Source organism: Pelophylax lessonae (assembly GCF_965119305.1).
Source record: "Pelophylax lessonae genome assembly, chromosome: 4".
Classification (NCBI taxonomy): Eukaryota; Metazoa; Chordata; class Amphibia; order Anura; family Ranidae; genus Pelophylax; species Pelophylax lessonae.
Genome location: NC_138771.1, coordinates 355,070,528 through 355,086,537, shown reverse-complemented (window position 1 = coordinate 355,086,537; position 16,010 = coordinate 355,070,528). Strand labels below are relative to the sequence as shown.

At 50.7% G+C, this 16,010-nt stretch overlaps 1 protein-coding gene across 3 annotated transcripts in view; it reads right to left on the bottom strand.

Annotated features, from left to right (window-relative positions):
• AFF4 (ALF transcription elongation factor 4) overlaps positions 1-16,010 on the bottom strand; it is a 216,451-nt gene that overhangs the window by 57,725 nt on the left and 142,716 nt on the right. For all 3 annotated transcript variants that reach the window (XM_082254480.1, XM_082254481.1, XM_082254482.1), the window contains one exon: positions 11,528-12,427. In XM_082254480.1, coding sequence (XP_082110606.1) covers positions 11,528-12,427 — 900 coding nt within the window. The remainder of the gene's footprint in view (positions 1-11,527; positions 12,428-16,010) is intronic.

Sequence of the window (16,010 nt, the reverse complement as noted above, 5' to 3'; positions counted from 1 at the left end):
CTATCATAGGCAAAGCCTGGACTCTAGATACTTAACCACTTCCCGTTGGTGCACTGCCTATTTAACATCAGCAGTGTGGCAGCTGCAGGCAAAATCACGTTAATAGGCGCCATCTCTTCTGGGAGGAGCTAGAGGGCGAGCGGGTGTCAAGCAGCTCCGATTGCCGCCTGACACCGGCGATCTCTCCCTGCTGACAGAGGACGGACAGCTGATGTAAACACAGCCACCCGTCCATCTCCCTGCAATGATCACAGAGACCATGTGATCCTGCTATATAGGATCGCATGTCTCTATGATCATTTCAAAAGCCCAACTCCCCCCACAGTTAGAATCAATCCCCTAGGCTTACATTTAACCCCTTGATCACCAATAGTATTAACCCCTTCCCTGCCAATGACATTATTACAGTGACAGTGCATATTTTTAGCACTGATTACTGTAGTAATGTCACTGGTCTCCCCCAAAAGTGTCACAAATGTCAGTTAGGGCACCAATCTGTCTGCTGCAATGTCGCAGTCCCGCAAAAAACGGAATTTTTGTAAAATCTTACCTGTAAAATTCCTTTCTCTGAGTCCTCCGACAGTCGCCGCCTCTTCATATTCGTCACATATGGGGTATTAGACTTTGCTCCGAAGGAGTAGCTAGGCAACAGAATATGTTAACATTAGAGCTTTTAACATATCCCACCCTCAAGGGGTGGTCCCCTCAGTCAATACCCTCCTACTTCCTGCAACCATATCTCAGTTTTAGTGGAATAGCAGTAGAGTATACAACCAAACCCCAAAAGAGGGGCGGGGGCGGCGACTGTCGGAGGACTCAGAGAAAGGAATTTTACAGGTAAGATTTTACAAAAATTCAGTTTTCTCTTACGTCCTCCGACAGTCGCCGCCTCTTCATATTCGTCACATATGGGGACGTCCCAAAGCAGTGCAAACATGAGGGGAGGGAAACGCATCCGCGCCGAAAAGGCAACGCAGTCTCCGCATCAAAGAAAGGAACCTTACCAAAGGAAGGAAACCAGCTGGGCAACAGGAAAAACAAGTGCTCAACAGGAGCAACAACCCAGGAAAAGACAAATAACCACGGGATAAAAAACTTATCCCAACAGCCAGAGGTCCCCAACAAGGGACCCTAGGGAATTGCCGCACTAAGAACCTTGCGGCCAAAGGAAGCATCCGCCGATGCCTGAACATCTACTTTGTAGAATTTTGTAAAAGTGTGAACGGTCGACCAAGTCGCCGCCTTACACACCTGGGCTACAGAAGCCCCATGACGACAGGCCCAAGACGTACTCAGAGATCTAGTAGAGTGCGCCTTCACAGGCACAGGGGGAACCTTCCCCTGCAAGGCATAGGCCTGTTCAATGGTCTGCCTGATCCATTTAGCGATGGTAGAGGCCGACGCCGCCATGCCCTTCCGAGGACCCTCTGGAAGAACAAACAAGGAATCCGTCTTTCGAAAAGACTCAGTCGATTTAAGGTAAACCCTTATCGCCCGAACAACATCCAGAGAGTGTAATCTCACCTCCTTCGGATGTTTAGGCTTCGCGCACAGCGAAGGCAAGACAATATCTTCATTAAGATGGAATTCCGAAACTCTTTTCGGAAGAAAAGAAGGATTAGGTCGCAAGACCACCTTATCCAAATGAACAACCAGATACGGAGACTTGCAGGACAAAGCTGCCAGTTCCGACACTCTGCGAGCCGAAGTGATCGCCACCAAAAAGGCGACCTTTTTGGACAACATAGACAACGAGATCTCCCTGATCTGTTCAAAAGGAGCACGTTGCAACACAGACAGAACGAGATTCAAGTCCCAAGGGGGCAAAGGATCCCTCCTAGGAGGAACCAGATGCCGCACACCCTGAACAAAAGTGCCAACCAAGGAGTTGGAAGCCACGGGACGTTGAAACAGAACTGCCAGCGCAGACACCTGACCCTTGATCGTAGCCAGCGCCAAACGCTGATCGACACCGGTTTGAAGGAAGGACAGCACTCGGGAAACCGAGTAAGTGCGGGGAGAAAATCCCCTGGACTCACACCAAGCAAAATAGGCCTTCCAAGTACGGTAATAAACCTTCCCCGAGGAAGACTTCCTCGCGTTGATCAAGGTATGAACGACCTCTGGGGAGAGACCCTTCTCCCTCAGGACCTCGGTCTCAACAGCCAGGCCGTCAAAGCCAGCGACTGTAAAGCAGGATGGTATATCGGTCCTTGAGACAGGAGATCGTCTCGAAGAGGCAGACGCCACGGGGCGTCGACCGCCAGATTCACGAGGTCTGCGTACCAGGACCGGCGAGGCCAGTCCGGTGCCACAAGAATCACCGTGCTGCGTTCCGAGTGTAACCTGCGAAGGAACCTGGACAGCAACTGAATCGGTGGAAACGCGTACATCAGCTTGTACTGATGCCACGGGGCCACTAACGCGTCCGACGCGTCTGCCCGAGGGTCGCGCGTCCTTGCCACGAACCTTCTCACCTTGTTGTTGAGACGAGACGCGAACAGGTCCACATCTGGAAGACCCCACTTCGCGCACAACATCTGGAAGACAGCCGGGTGGAGAGACCACTCCCCCTGATCCAGGGTCTGGCGACTCAGATAGTCCGCCTGCCAGTTCTCCACCCCCGGAATGTGAACTGCCGTTATCGCCGGGACATGAGTCTCGGCCCAAGTCAGAATGTCGGCCACTTCTCGAGCCGCTCGGGCACTCCTGGTGCCCCCTTGGTGGTTGATGTAGGCCACCGCCGTGGCATTGTCCGTCTGCACCCGAACCGGGCAGCCCTGCAGCCGGTCCGTCCAGCGATGAAGACAGAGATTGATCGCACGCAATTCCAGAATGTTGATCGGAAGGGAGGACTCCCCCCCCGACCAAGTCCCCTGGGCGGACAGAACGCCCAGAACACCACCCCAGCCCGACAGGCTGGCATCCGTGGTGATTACCGTCCACGAGATAGGACGAAACGACTTGCCCCCGGACACCATCGGGGACTGGAGCCACCACAGAAGGTCTCTTCTGGTGCGATGACTCAACGAGATTGGAAGATCCAGAGACTGAGGTCGCCCGTCCCATATGGACAGGATCTCCGCTTGGAGACCCCGCGTGTGAAACTGGGCGAAGGGAATCGCCTCGAAAGCCGAGACCATCAATCCCAGACATCTCATGCACGTCCTTAGAGACGAATGCGGAACGTCCCTGAGGGACCTGACTTCCTCCTGGAGAGTCCTGAGTTTGTCTTCCGGCAGGAAGACCTTCGCCTGTACCGAGTCCAGAATCATTCCCAGGTAGGGAAGACGAACCGACGGACTCAGCGTCGACTTTGGATAATTTATCGTCCAACCAAACTCCTGCAGAGTTTGCATCGTGACAGACAGGTCCTCCTCCAGACCCTGGCTGGTCGCAGACCGAACCAGAATGTCGTCCAGATACCCCAGGACAGAAATGCCCTGGGCCCTCAACAATGCCAGAACCGGTGCAAGCACCTTGGTGAGGACCCGCGGAGCCGAGGCGAGACCAAAAGGCAACGCCACGAACTGGTAGTGATCCTCCGCAATGGCAAATCGAAGGTACCTCTGGTGACCCTCGAAAATGGGGATGTGAAGATATGCATCCTTCAACTCGATGGAGGCCATGAATTCCCCCGGAACCAGGGCAGCCACCACCGACCGCAGGGATTCCATGCGGAACTTGCGAACCCGCACAGAGCGGTTCAGAGCCTTCAAGTCCAGAATTGGACGAACCTTGCCCTCCTTTCTGGGCACGGTGAACAGATTGGAATAAAACCCCCGAAATCTGTCCCGATGAGGCACCGGAACCACCACTCCCTGAGCCCTCAGGTCCCGCACCGCCAGGTGCAGGTCCCGCAAACGCTCTGGAGACAGTTGAAGATTTGAGGGAAAAAATCTGCTCTCCGGCCGAGAGAGACACTCGATCTTGTAACCAGATCGAACGATCTCCTGAACCCATCTGTCCCGCACGCGGGCCAACCAGGGCTGAAGAAAACCGAGCAAGCGTCCCCCCACCCCAAAACTGGGTGAGGGCGCCCCTTCAGGCCGCACTGTTATGGGCTGCGGATCCGGATTGACCGGACTTTACCAGACCAGGGCTTCTTCTGAGAGCCTTGACCTTTGAACGGCTTGCCCTTGTAGTGCGGCCGAAAGGCACGAAAGGACCCCTGAGGGGGCCGAAAATTAGCATGCTTCTTCCCAGAAGCCCCCTTAGCCTTGGGGAAATGTGGCAAGAGAGTGCTCTTACCACCGGTGATCCCCTTAATCAACACATCCAAGGACTCCCCAAAAAGGCGAGACCCATCATAAGGCAGATTGGCTAAGGTCTAACGTGAGGACTGGTCCACCGACCAACATTTCAACCAAACCAGGCGGCGAGACAACACCGCCACGCTGTGCACACGTGCAGCCAACGGAACCAGGTCCAGGTCCGCATCACACAGATACATGACACCCTGGTGGATTTGATCCACCATATCCAGGGTCGCCGGCGAGGCCGAATCGGCCACTAGGACGCGCCTAAGCATCTGCGTCCAACTTGCGATCGCCTGGGCCGCCATGAGAGAAGCAAACAGAGCCTTAAGCATAGAACCCGTAACAGAATAAGTATGACGGGCAAGAGACTCCAATCTCCTATCCGTGGCATCACGGAACACAGGGGAATCCTCTGCAGGAATCGCAGTGGATTTGTTTAAAACCGCAATTGCGTGATCCACTGGGGGAGGCACACACCCCCTTTCATCAGTGGAAGGCGAGAAAGGATAACGCAGTTTGAACCTACTTGGCACAGCAAAAGGTTTGCGCAGATTGCGCCATTGTTCCTTAACAGCGCGCTGAAAATCATCATTGCAGGGAAAAACCTGCGGCGTCCTGCGTTTTCTCTGCGTCCCATAAGCCGCCAAGGCAGCGGGGGGACACACTTCATCCTGCAAACGCAGCGTTTGTTTTATGGAAGCAATCAATTCATCCATGATTGCAAGCTCTTCAGGCGAGCCAGGGGGAGAATTATCAACCCCTTCAACTTCAGCCTCCACCTCGGACCCCACTAGATCCAGGGAGGAGCGGGACCCCGATAAGGAGGCCCCCGCCATAACAGCCCCATCACCTTCACCCTCAGAATCAGAGGAAAGAGCAACTCTGGGTCTCTTAGTAGATTGAGCAGCCACCAGCATCTGCACCTGAGCAGCAAGGCCAGCCACAATAGTGGCTAAATCCCCCCCTGGGGGGGAAACAGCGGTCCCCTGGCTTTCCACCAAGGCGGTAGGAAATTTGCCCTCCTGAGAATCCATTGCCCCTATAACAAATGCCGGATAATAAAGGGTTAACTGCCCCTTTAAGCAAGCGCGGCGAGCGCAGCCCACCGCACCACACACAAGCACAATGAGACCCCCACAGGGAATATTAAACTCAACACAGGCAATGGATAGCAAGAACAGAAGAATAAAACCTGAGGAGACCCTCGCCGCTGCTGCTGCCTCGATCGGTGTTCCTGGAGAAGAGGAAGTGATGCTGCCAGGGCGCTCTATGAAAGCCTATGGGAGGCTACAAGAAAATGGCCGCCATGCATGTAGAACATGCGGCCGGAGCGAGTGTAGGCAAAATGGCGCCGTTTGGCGCCGAAACCGCCGCTCCACAGTACAGTAATGCACACATGTCATCCATGTATAAGAACACACATCAGATCGCCGCAGCGATCGCTGTATAATGCCCAAACATGCCACAAAACATGCCCCACAGCACACAGCTTCTCACACTGACAAGGCTGACACACACAGTGTCACACAGCTCCCCCCCCTTGCAGCCCACAGCATGCAGCCGAGAGATAGGGAGACAAACAGTGTGAATAGAGGCAGGTTACACAGTCCCAGACTGACACCCCCCCAGACAGACAGGTCCCCACAGAAATACACTTACCTCACATGGCGTGGGGGACCCGCACAGGCGAACAAGCCGCTGCACATGAGGCAGGGAGAGTCGCATACAAGACGCACAGAATGGGGGTTAAGAAACCGCACAGCGTCCAGTGAGGTAGCCACCTCACCAATCATCCCTGCACCGAACAGGGATGGGTCGTTCACTGTGCCAGGAGCGTTACCTGGCTGAACGCTCGATGGCAGGCTGGGAAGCCACTGACCCAGGACCTGCGACCAGGGGGATCAGCCCGAGACCCAGCCCGCATGATCCTCTTCGTCCGAAGAACTAACTAATGCTGACAAAAAGAACAGCTAAGTAAAGGTAGAGAGAAAACTCAAACAAAAATTCAAAAAAGAAGAAAGTCTGGGGCAGAAAGCCCCAGCACAGAGAAAGCCAGCCACTCCTGACAAGCTAGACATTAAAACTGAGATATGGTTGCAGGAAGTAGGAGGGTATTGACTGAGGGGACCACCCCTTGAGGGTGGGATATGTTAAAAGCTTTAATGTTAACATATTCTGTTGCCTAGCTACTCCTTCGGAGCAAAGTCTAATACCCCATATGTGACGAATATGAAGAGGCGGCGACTGTCGGAGGACGTAAGAGAAAAATAAATACATCCATTCCGACGCCAACCTGCGGAGGAACCTGGACAACAGTTGAATCGGAGGAAAAAGCAAACAGTAGCCGACAGCGATGCCAAGGCACCACCAACGCGTCCGCGGCATCTGCCAGAGGAACGCGAGTCCTGGCCACGAACCTTACCGAAGCTTTGTGGAGATGGGACGCAAACAAATCCACGCCTGGGGTCCCCCACCGGGCGTACAGGAGGTGAACCACCTCCGGACATAGGGACCATTCCCCTCGGTCCAAAGTCTGGCGACTCAGATAGTCCGCCTGCCAGTGTTCCACACCAGGAATGAGAACGGCTGAGAACGCAGGTACATGCGATTCGGCCCAGGACAGAATCTCGACCACTCCTCGTGCCCCCTTGGTGATTGACATAAGCCACAGCCGTGGCATTGTCCGTCTGTACCCGCACCGGACACCCCTGAAGCCGAGAGGACCACCGGAACAGACAAAGCTTGATCGCTCGGAGCTCCAAGACGCTGATCGGTAGCAAAGTCTCCACCGCCGACCACGTCCCCTGGGCGCAAAGCGTGCCCAGAACTCCTCCCCAGCCCGATAGGCTGGCATCCGTGGTGACAATCGTCCATAATAAAGGTTGGACAGACCAACTCTGTGTCAAGGACTGCGACCGGAGCCACCACAGGAGATCCGACCGCACCGGATGACACAAAGAAATACTCCTTTCCAAGGACTGAGGTGTCCTGACCCACCTGCCCAGGATCTCCGCTGCAGAGACCTGGTGTGAAATTGAGCAAACGGAACTGCTTCGAAGGCCGAGACCATCAGGTCCGCAAAAGAGGAGAGATCGCCGTTCCTGAGAGCTCTGATCTCCTCCCACCGAGTCCCGAGTTTGTCCTCCGGAAAAGGAAGACCCGAGATTGAGCAGAGTCCAGAACCATCCCTAGGTACTGGAGACGAGTAGAGAGTCAGTGTTGACTTCTGAAAAAAAAAATGACGGTCCACCCAAACTCCTGAAGTGTCCGAACCTTCACGGGTAGATCTTTCGCCAAGATCACACAAGAGGTCGTCCAAGTAACCGAGGACCGCAATGCCCCAGAAACGCATTAAAGCTAGAACCGGAGCCAACACCTTGGTGAAAACCCTGGGAGCCGAAGCGAGACCGGAAGGCAACGCCACGAACTGGTAATGCTCCCCAGCCACCGCAAAGCGGAGACATCTCTGATGACCCTCGAAAACAGGGATGTAGAGATTCGCATCCCGCAAGTCGATGGATGCGAGGAAGTCCCCAGGCCTCAACGAGGCCATCACCGACCGGACTACAAGTCCAGAATCCGACACACCGTGCCCTCTTTCCTGGGCAAGGTGAACAGGTTGGAGTAAGAAAAAACGTGAAATCATTCCCGAAAGGAACGGGTACAATGACTCCTTGGGCAAGCAAATCATGCACAGCCCTCCATGAGATCTCTGAGACGATCAGGGGACAGCTGGAGAATGGACAGGAAGAACCTGTCTGCGGGGCAAGATCGAAACTCGATCTTGTACCCTGAACGAATCTGTTTGTGAACCCACCTGTTCCTGAAAAGAAAGCAGACGTCCCCCCACCCCGACAACGGGGAGGGCGTCCCTTCAGGGAGAGGTGGACTGGGCCGCCGAACCAGACTGACCAGCTTTTGGCTAACCGGACCACGGCTTCTCGCGGCCACCGGGAAGTCGGAAGGGATTACCCTTCTCCTGCGTCCCAAAGGCACGAAAAGCAATCATGTTGAGTCCTGAAGGAGGACCCCCTCCACGTGCGGGGGGTTTACCCTTGGTGACCTTGGGCAGCAGAGTACTCTTACCACCTGTGAGACCCTTAATCAACTCATCTAGAGCTACCCCAAAAAGACGACCCCCCTTATAGGGAACCTCAGACACCATCTTTTGAACGTGTGGTCAACCGACTCGCGCTAACCAGGTAATGCAGTGGATCGCAATCCCCACCGCCGACAACCAGGCGACTAACGGAGCCACGTACAAGGCCGTGTCGCACAAGGAACATCGCAGTGTGGATGAGCTGAACCTGCTGCAAAGCCCCTTGCACCATGTCGTGAGCCTGACCCCACTTCTGGGGTCTGCGTAACCCGAACCAAACGGACCGCTTACTTGGCTGAGATTTTCAGTTATGACGGCAATGAGAGCATCCATCTTAGCGCGTTCCCACGCTACCGAGGAGGAAGATTCCCCCCCCTCTTCTCTCAAAGCGGAGGACAGGGACCCCTCAGGGGGACCATCGTCCGTGGCAACCAATTCGGGCTCAGAGTCAGAGGACTGGGAGGGCACAGGCCTTTTTTATGAAGGAGCGTGCCGACATCAGCAGATTCACCTGGGACGCCAAAGTCACCAGAGCAGCAAATATGGGGGCCATGGGAGAGGATTCAGGTGTACCCGAAGCCCCCACCAAGTCTGCGGGGGATTTATTATCCTGGGAGTCCATTTTTGCCTTAAAAAGAAAAAACACAAATTCAGAAAATAATAAAGAAAACCGAGACTCTAGGTCTCAGCAGGGAAGACCTAGTTCTACTCCTGATGCTAGGCAGCTTAAAACTGAGGTAATATCAGATTGGGTTCTGGTAATGGCTGAGGGATGGCCCCCTAGTGGCGAGCTGAGGTATAACAGTTTTTTTTGTATTAACCTGATAATTATCTGCCTAGCCTGCTCCTGCTGAGTGCGCCATTACCCATTAGTGAAGGCTAATACCATCGGGCGGCGACTGTCAGAGGACGTAAGAGAAATACCGGGGTTATGGCAGCTATCTATTGCCATAACCCCCTGTATTAACGTCAAAGTAATGGCGTATAACTGCAGCGGGCGGTGCGGAAGTGTAACTCTTACACGCCAAAAGATTAAACAGCAGTGTAAGGGGGAATTAATAGGTTGCAGCTTGTTAAGATGTTACACATAACAAGCAACCCCCACAGGGAGAAAATGTTCCCAAGGATACCCCTTACTGTGCCTATCCACCATATGGGGAAAAATTAAAATTAGGAGGCAGGCTTTTAACCACTTAAGCCCCGGAAGATTTTACCCCCTTCCTGACCAGGGGGTATTTTGCGATTCGGCACTGCGTGACTTTAACGGACAATTGCGCGGTCGTGCGACGCTGTACCTAAACGAATTTGCGCTATAATCAAAAAAAGAGCGACAATTTTGCAAAAATAACAATATTTTTCACCTTTTTTTATATGAAATTCCCCCCAAAAAATGTAAATATCAAAATTTTTTAAAATTTTTGGCCAATTTGTTTTCTGCTACCTACGTTTGGTAAAAAAAAAAAATAATAAGAATAAGCGTATTTTGATTGGTTTGCGCAAAAGTTATTGCATTTACTAAGGGAAAGATTTTTGTCTTTTTTTTGGTCATTTTTGTTTTTTTAACGAGTAATGGCGGCGATCTGCGATTTTTTTTGCAGGACTGCAACATTGCGGCGGACAGATCGGACCCTTGACTGACATTTTTGACACTTTTGGGGGTACCAGCGATATTACTACAGTAATCAGTGCTATACATATGCACTGTTACTGTAAAAATGACACTGGCAGGGAAGGGGTTAACTTTATTAGAGATGCAGTGACTATGTGTGTCCCTAGGGGCGTGCTAACTTTGCAGGGATGTGGCTGTGTGTTTAACAGCACAGATCAATGGTCCTACATAGCAGGACCGTTAGATCAGTGCTTTTACACAGGGAAGAATGACAGGCGGCTTTGTTTACTTTAGCCACCTGCCTTTCTCCCTTCAGAGCGGACGATCGCGAGTGACAGGCGGACATCGGGTCCGCCGGTCACACGCACGGAGGTGTCCGTGAACAAGCCGGGGCGCCATTAAGGCTCCAGTAACCGGAACAATTTCATGACATCATGACCCAATCAAAGCAGATTCCGGCTTTATTCGGATCTTCGGCCAGACAGCGTACGTGCCGGCTAGTCGCTCGGGTCTCCCAGTGGGATGGAGACCCGGGCAGAGCAGCAGCAGGAGGGGTAGGGACGTCCCCTCCCGCTGCTTGTAATAACAGCTTAGCTGCATCGGTTGCTATTACAAAAAAGCTGGATGTCGGCTCTAAAAAACAGTACCAGGGTGATGTTTGTAGCTGCAGGCTACAGGGGAAAAAACGCACTTGACGGTTAAAAAAAAAAAAAAAAAAAAAACGCACTGGAACGCATCGAAAACATGCATGCAGAAAAGCATCTGGACTTTGTTTCTATGGTTTTAACTGGCCCTTATTGTTGTAATGCTTAGGACGGAAGCTAATTTCAAAAATTCATTACAAGCTGCTTGTGTAGCAATCAAACAAGCATACCAAGTTTTAACCAAATGTATGTAAATAATTTTCATACTGGACTATAACCATAAAGTGGTAACTATCATATTTAGTTGCACTGGTTATCTCACTATAGTGGATCTTTAAAGTGATATTAAAGTAGTGGTTTTTTTTTTCGTTTAAAAACATGTTATGTTATACTTACCTGCTCTGTGCAGTGGTTTTGTACAGAGCAGCCCAGATCCTCCTCTTGCCAGGTCCCTTGCCAGAACTCCTGACCCCTCCCTCCTGCATCCAGAGCTAGCAGCTTGCTATAGGGGTACCCGAGCCGTTGCTCTGTGTGTTCATTCAGACATGAAGCTGTGGCTCAATCCCACCCTCTCTCTTCTCATTGGCTCACTGACTGACATTTTCTCCTGCTGCTGTCTCAGCCAATGAGGAGAGAGTGTCCCAGACAGCTGAAGCTCTCATGCAACAACTCTGGATCAAGATAGGCTCAGGTAAGTATTATAAGCTGCTGCACACAGAAGTTTTTTTTTTTATCTTAATGCACGAATGTATTCGGATAAAAACACTTCTGCCTTTAGAACCACTTTAACCATTTAGGTTCATTCTTTGCACAGTAGTAATATTCTCAGATGACATTTTAGGAATCACATAGAACTGTTATAGTACCAAAATGAAAAACCGAGCAAAGCAGAACAGGTTACTTTACAATCACCAACCTTGTGCTTCCTTTTTCCACTGGTAGATGTTTTATCAGCCGGTTTCTGGGTTTCTTTTGGATGTTTCTCAGGGGCAGTCTTTTCAACCTTAGGTGGTTCTGGGTCCTTAGCAGGTCTCCCGGGTATTCGAGATAATAGGCTCAAGTCAATCTTTACAATAAGTGGGTATCTGTCCTCAGGTTCACTCAGAGGTGAAAGTAGCTCCTTCTCTTCCATAGGAGAGAACAATCGCTGTCTGAAAAAGCTATCATCCTCCTCAGTGGAGGGTTTGGCTGGAGGAGTCCTAACGCTCTCTGAATATTTTGGGGTTTGGGATGAAGGAGGAAGGCTTTCAATTTCATCTGAATCAGAGGATGAGGTATCAGTTTCAATAAATTCCTTGGATTTCTGAGATGGTTTAGAGGTCTTGTACTTTTTCCTCTCAGTTGCCTGCCGGGGAGATGACTTGGGCTCTTTCTTTATGTTGGGTTTTCGTAAACCCTTTGTGGCTGCCTTGTGTCTATTTGCAGGCAAATTGGTGGTGGTTTCTGCAGTGGTGACACTTTCCACTTTAAGTTCCCTTCTCGGTGCCTCAACTGCTGGTTTGTTTGGTTGTTTCTTTCCAAAACTTCTTCGCTGAGTTGCACTCTCGCTGTTAGCTGGAGACTTCTGTCTTCCTCGGCTCCCCTCAGAACCCTTTTGTGCAGCCTTTGTTTCTCGGATTGGTGTAGAAGCACTGGACTCCTTTGGTCCACTTGTTTCTGTATAGCCCGCTCCAGTACCCTGCTCTTGAACCTCCTTTTTGTAACCTTGCGATGAAGGAATATTGCTTTCTACTGAAGATGCAGGAGACACTTTGTGTGGGTTCACTTTATTCAACCAATTATCCAACTGCCACTTATTCGAAGGTGGATGTTCAGGCTTTAAAAAGAAGACAAAAAAAGTTAAATAAAAACATTTAGCAATGTACTAATACATTAGAGAGTCACCGTCTTCAGAGATGACACAGCAAACTAGGTAGCAAACAGCAAAAATGTATTCAAATACCTTTCGGGAAAGATGCAAATAAGGAACCACTCAGCCAAATACCTGATTTGAATGAATGCCTGCCAGAAAGTGTTGTGTTAAAGGCTAAGTTCACCTATGCAAAGAAAAAAAAAATCATAAATGCACATTTTTTCCCCCCCCCAAGTACAAAAAAATGGATTTTTGTAAAATCTTACCGTAAAATCCTTTTCTCTTAGCTCATCGACAGACGTAGTCCTCGGTGATACACCACCTTCGGGTTATGTTACCTCCGCAGGAGCAGGACTAGACAGGAAATTAAAAAGCTCTGGCCACACCCTAGGGGCAGTCCCAGAGGGTATATCCTCTCTCTCTCTGCCTCAGCAAATCAGTTATGTGAAAAAGCAGTGCTTAGAGAATTTAACCCAACCCAACTCCAAAACAGAGGGGCGGGGACTACGTCTGTCGATGAGCTAAGAGAAAAGGATTTTACGGTAAGATTTTACAAAAATCCATTTTTCTCTAGCGCTCATCGACAGACGTAGTCCTCGGTGATACACCACCTTCGGGACGTCCCAGAGCAGTATCACAACTGAGGGGTGGGAAAATGGAAATCAAATCCCAATCTAGAAGGCCCAACCGGTGCCAACTAGAAGTTTACAATGCTCATCCTTAATGATGAGACTCAACCAAAAAAAAAAAAAGAGAAAACAATTTTTTTTTTTTTTTTTCAAACAGAAAAAAACCCTCGAGGTAGACCACCGGTCTCCTCAAATTGCGGCCTGCAAAACCTTGCGGCCAAATGAGGCATCCGCCGATGCCGTCACATCAATTTTATAGAATTTTGTAAAGGTATGTACCGACGACCAGGTGGCCGCCTTACATACCTGGACCACTGACGCCTGATGGCGAAAGGCCCAGGAAGTACTGAGCGCTCGAGTGGAGTGCGCCCTAACAGGGAACGGAGGACTCTGACCCTTAATAGAATAAGCCTGTACCACCGTTTGTCTAATCCATTTGGCAATGGTCGCGGCAGATGCAGGCAAACCCTTTCTGGGGCCATCCGTGATCACAAAAAGTGAATCCGTCTTACGGAATGATTCCGTAGCTTTCAGGTATACCCTGATTGCCCGAACCACATCTAAGGAATGCAACGCATGTTCCCGATGATGCTTGGGCTGAGGACACAAGGAAGGTAGTACAATATCTTCATTCAGATGAAAATCTGAAACCACCTTGGGAAGAAAAGATGGCTTAGGATGAAGTACTACCTTATCCCTATGAATCACTAGGTATGGTGACTGGCATGATAATGCAGCCAGTTCTGACACCCTGCGAGCAGAAGTAATAGCCACCAAGAAGGCCACCTTCTGGGATAGAGTAAGCAAGGGAATCTCCCTGATGTTTTCAAAAGGAGGTTTCTGTAGAACCGACAAAACCAAATTAAGATCCCAGGGCGGTAAGGGCGCGCGGACTGGAGGAGCCAGGTGCCGCACCCCCTGGATGAAATTCCGCACCAAGGACTTGGTAGCTAAAGGTTTCTGAAAGAAGATTGCTAATGCTGAAACTTGACCCTTGATGGTGCTCAAGGCTAGCTTCTGCTCAACCCCTTGTTGCAAAAAGGCCAATATTCGAGTCACCGAATAGGTACGTGGAGGAAATCCTAAAGATTCGCACCACGCAATATAAGTCTTCCATGTGTGATAATAGACTTTGCTGGAAGTCGCTTTCCTTGCTTTAATAAGGGTAGGAATGACTGAAGTAGACAAACCTCTGTCCTTCAGTACTTGGGTCTCAATGGCCAGGCCATTAAAACCAGCGACTGTAAAGCACGAAGGTAAATTGGTCCTTGAGACCACAGACACTCCCTGAGACGAAGTTCCCACGGAACGTCTGCGACTAGCATGTCCAAGTCGGCCAGGCCGGCTTGAGGAGGCCAGCCTAGAATTTCTAGGACCACTGGCGCTGATTGGATCTGAACCAGGCGTCCCTAGAGCTATCTGGCCCCGACCATCCGAGAAAGTCTGGTCGTTTTCTGTTCCCACACATTTATCAGATACCTGATAGTTATCAGGAAAGGTGATCTTTTCTGGTTGAACCTCAGGGACCGAAGTCACCCGACTAGAGGCTACTTGGCCTATCTGGTCAACCAGATCCGATTCCTGTGAGGTATCGGGACTAATCTTAGGAAAAGGTAAAGGAAAAGATCTTTTCAGGGAACGGTAACTACCGCTTCCTGTGGTACTTAAATGTTGGAAGGGAAGAATCGCACCGGTAGTAGTGGTTGATGCTCGATCTAATGTCCTGAATACCGGTGAAAACGTCCCCCCACCCTGAAACCGGGTGGGGGCGCACCTTCAGGCTGTGTACTCCTTTGCTTCGGGTTTGGCTGGGTTGGTCCCCTTCTTGAACCCTCCTGGAGGAGTCTTGCCTTTCCCGCTAGTACCAGCCGGGCGCCCTTTATGGGCGGTAAAGAAAGGTCCTCGCTTGTTGCGAGGTCCCTTAGCTTTTGCAGCCTGTGGCAAAAAAGTGCTCTTGCCCCCAGTGGCATCCTTAATGATTTCATCTAGGTTGGCTCCAAATAGACGATTCCCCTGAAAGGGGAGATTGGTCAAGGTCTTTTTGGAACCTAGGTCAGCTGACCAGCATTTTAACCACAGCACACGTCTGAGGATCACTGCTAACTTAGATGCATGCCCTAATAGGGGAGTAGTGTCCAAGGCTGCGTCACAGATAAACCGTAGCCCTTGTATGATCTGTTCCATCAAATCAGATGTCTCCTGGGGAATATCTTTTCCCCTAAGATCTTGGCGTACCATCTTCGCCCATTCCGTAAGTGTCTGGGAAACTAGACCAATAACGATTACTGGTCTAAATGCTGACCCTATCAGAGAAAAGATAGTGCGGGACTCTGCTTCTATCTTTCGATCCACCGGATCCTTAAAGGACGAAGTGTCCTCCACTGGAATAACCGTGGCTTTATTCAGCCTGGAAATAGGCGGATCCACGACTGGTGGTACCGTCCATTTCTTAATGATGGATTCCTCAAACGGATAGCGTCTAGCAATACGCTTGGAAATAGTAAAGGTACGTTTAGAATGCTCCCATTCTCCTTTAATCTGATTACCAAAACATTTAGGTACAGGAAAAGCCTTCGCCGTCTTGATGGGCTTATTAGTCCCAAAAGGCCTCTCTGTTTCAGTTGCCTCTGCCGGTAAAGCCTCAAGTTTTAAGGTTTCTTGCACTGCCACAACTAGTGCGTCCACCAATGCTTCTTCCTGAATTATAGCAAGAGAAGAAGCGTCCTCCTCACTGTCTGAGGGGGCTTTACCTGGGATAACAGCCCTTGCAGAGGAACCTGCAACTGCCGTGACCATCTCTGAATCTGAGTCAGAGGTGTCAGATGGTATAGGGGTAGGCGGGGGTCGCTTCCTTGACCCCCGTCCCTGACAGGCCGCCTCCACCCGAGCCACCATAGACTCCAAAATTGCTGTAAATG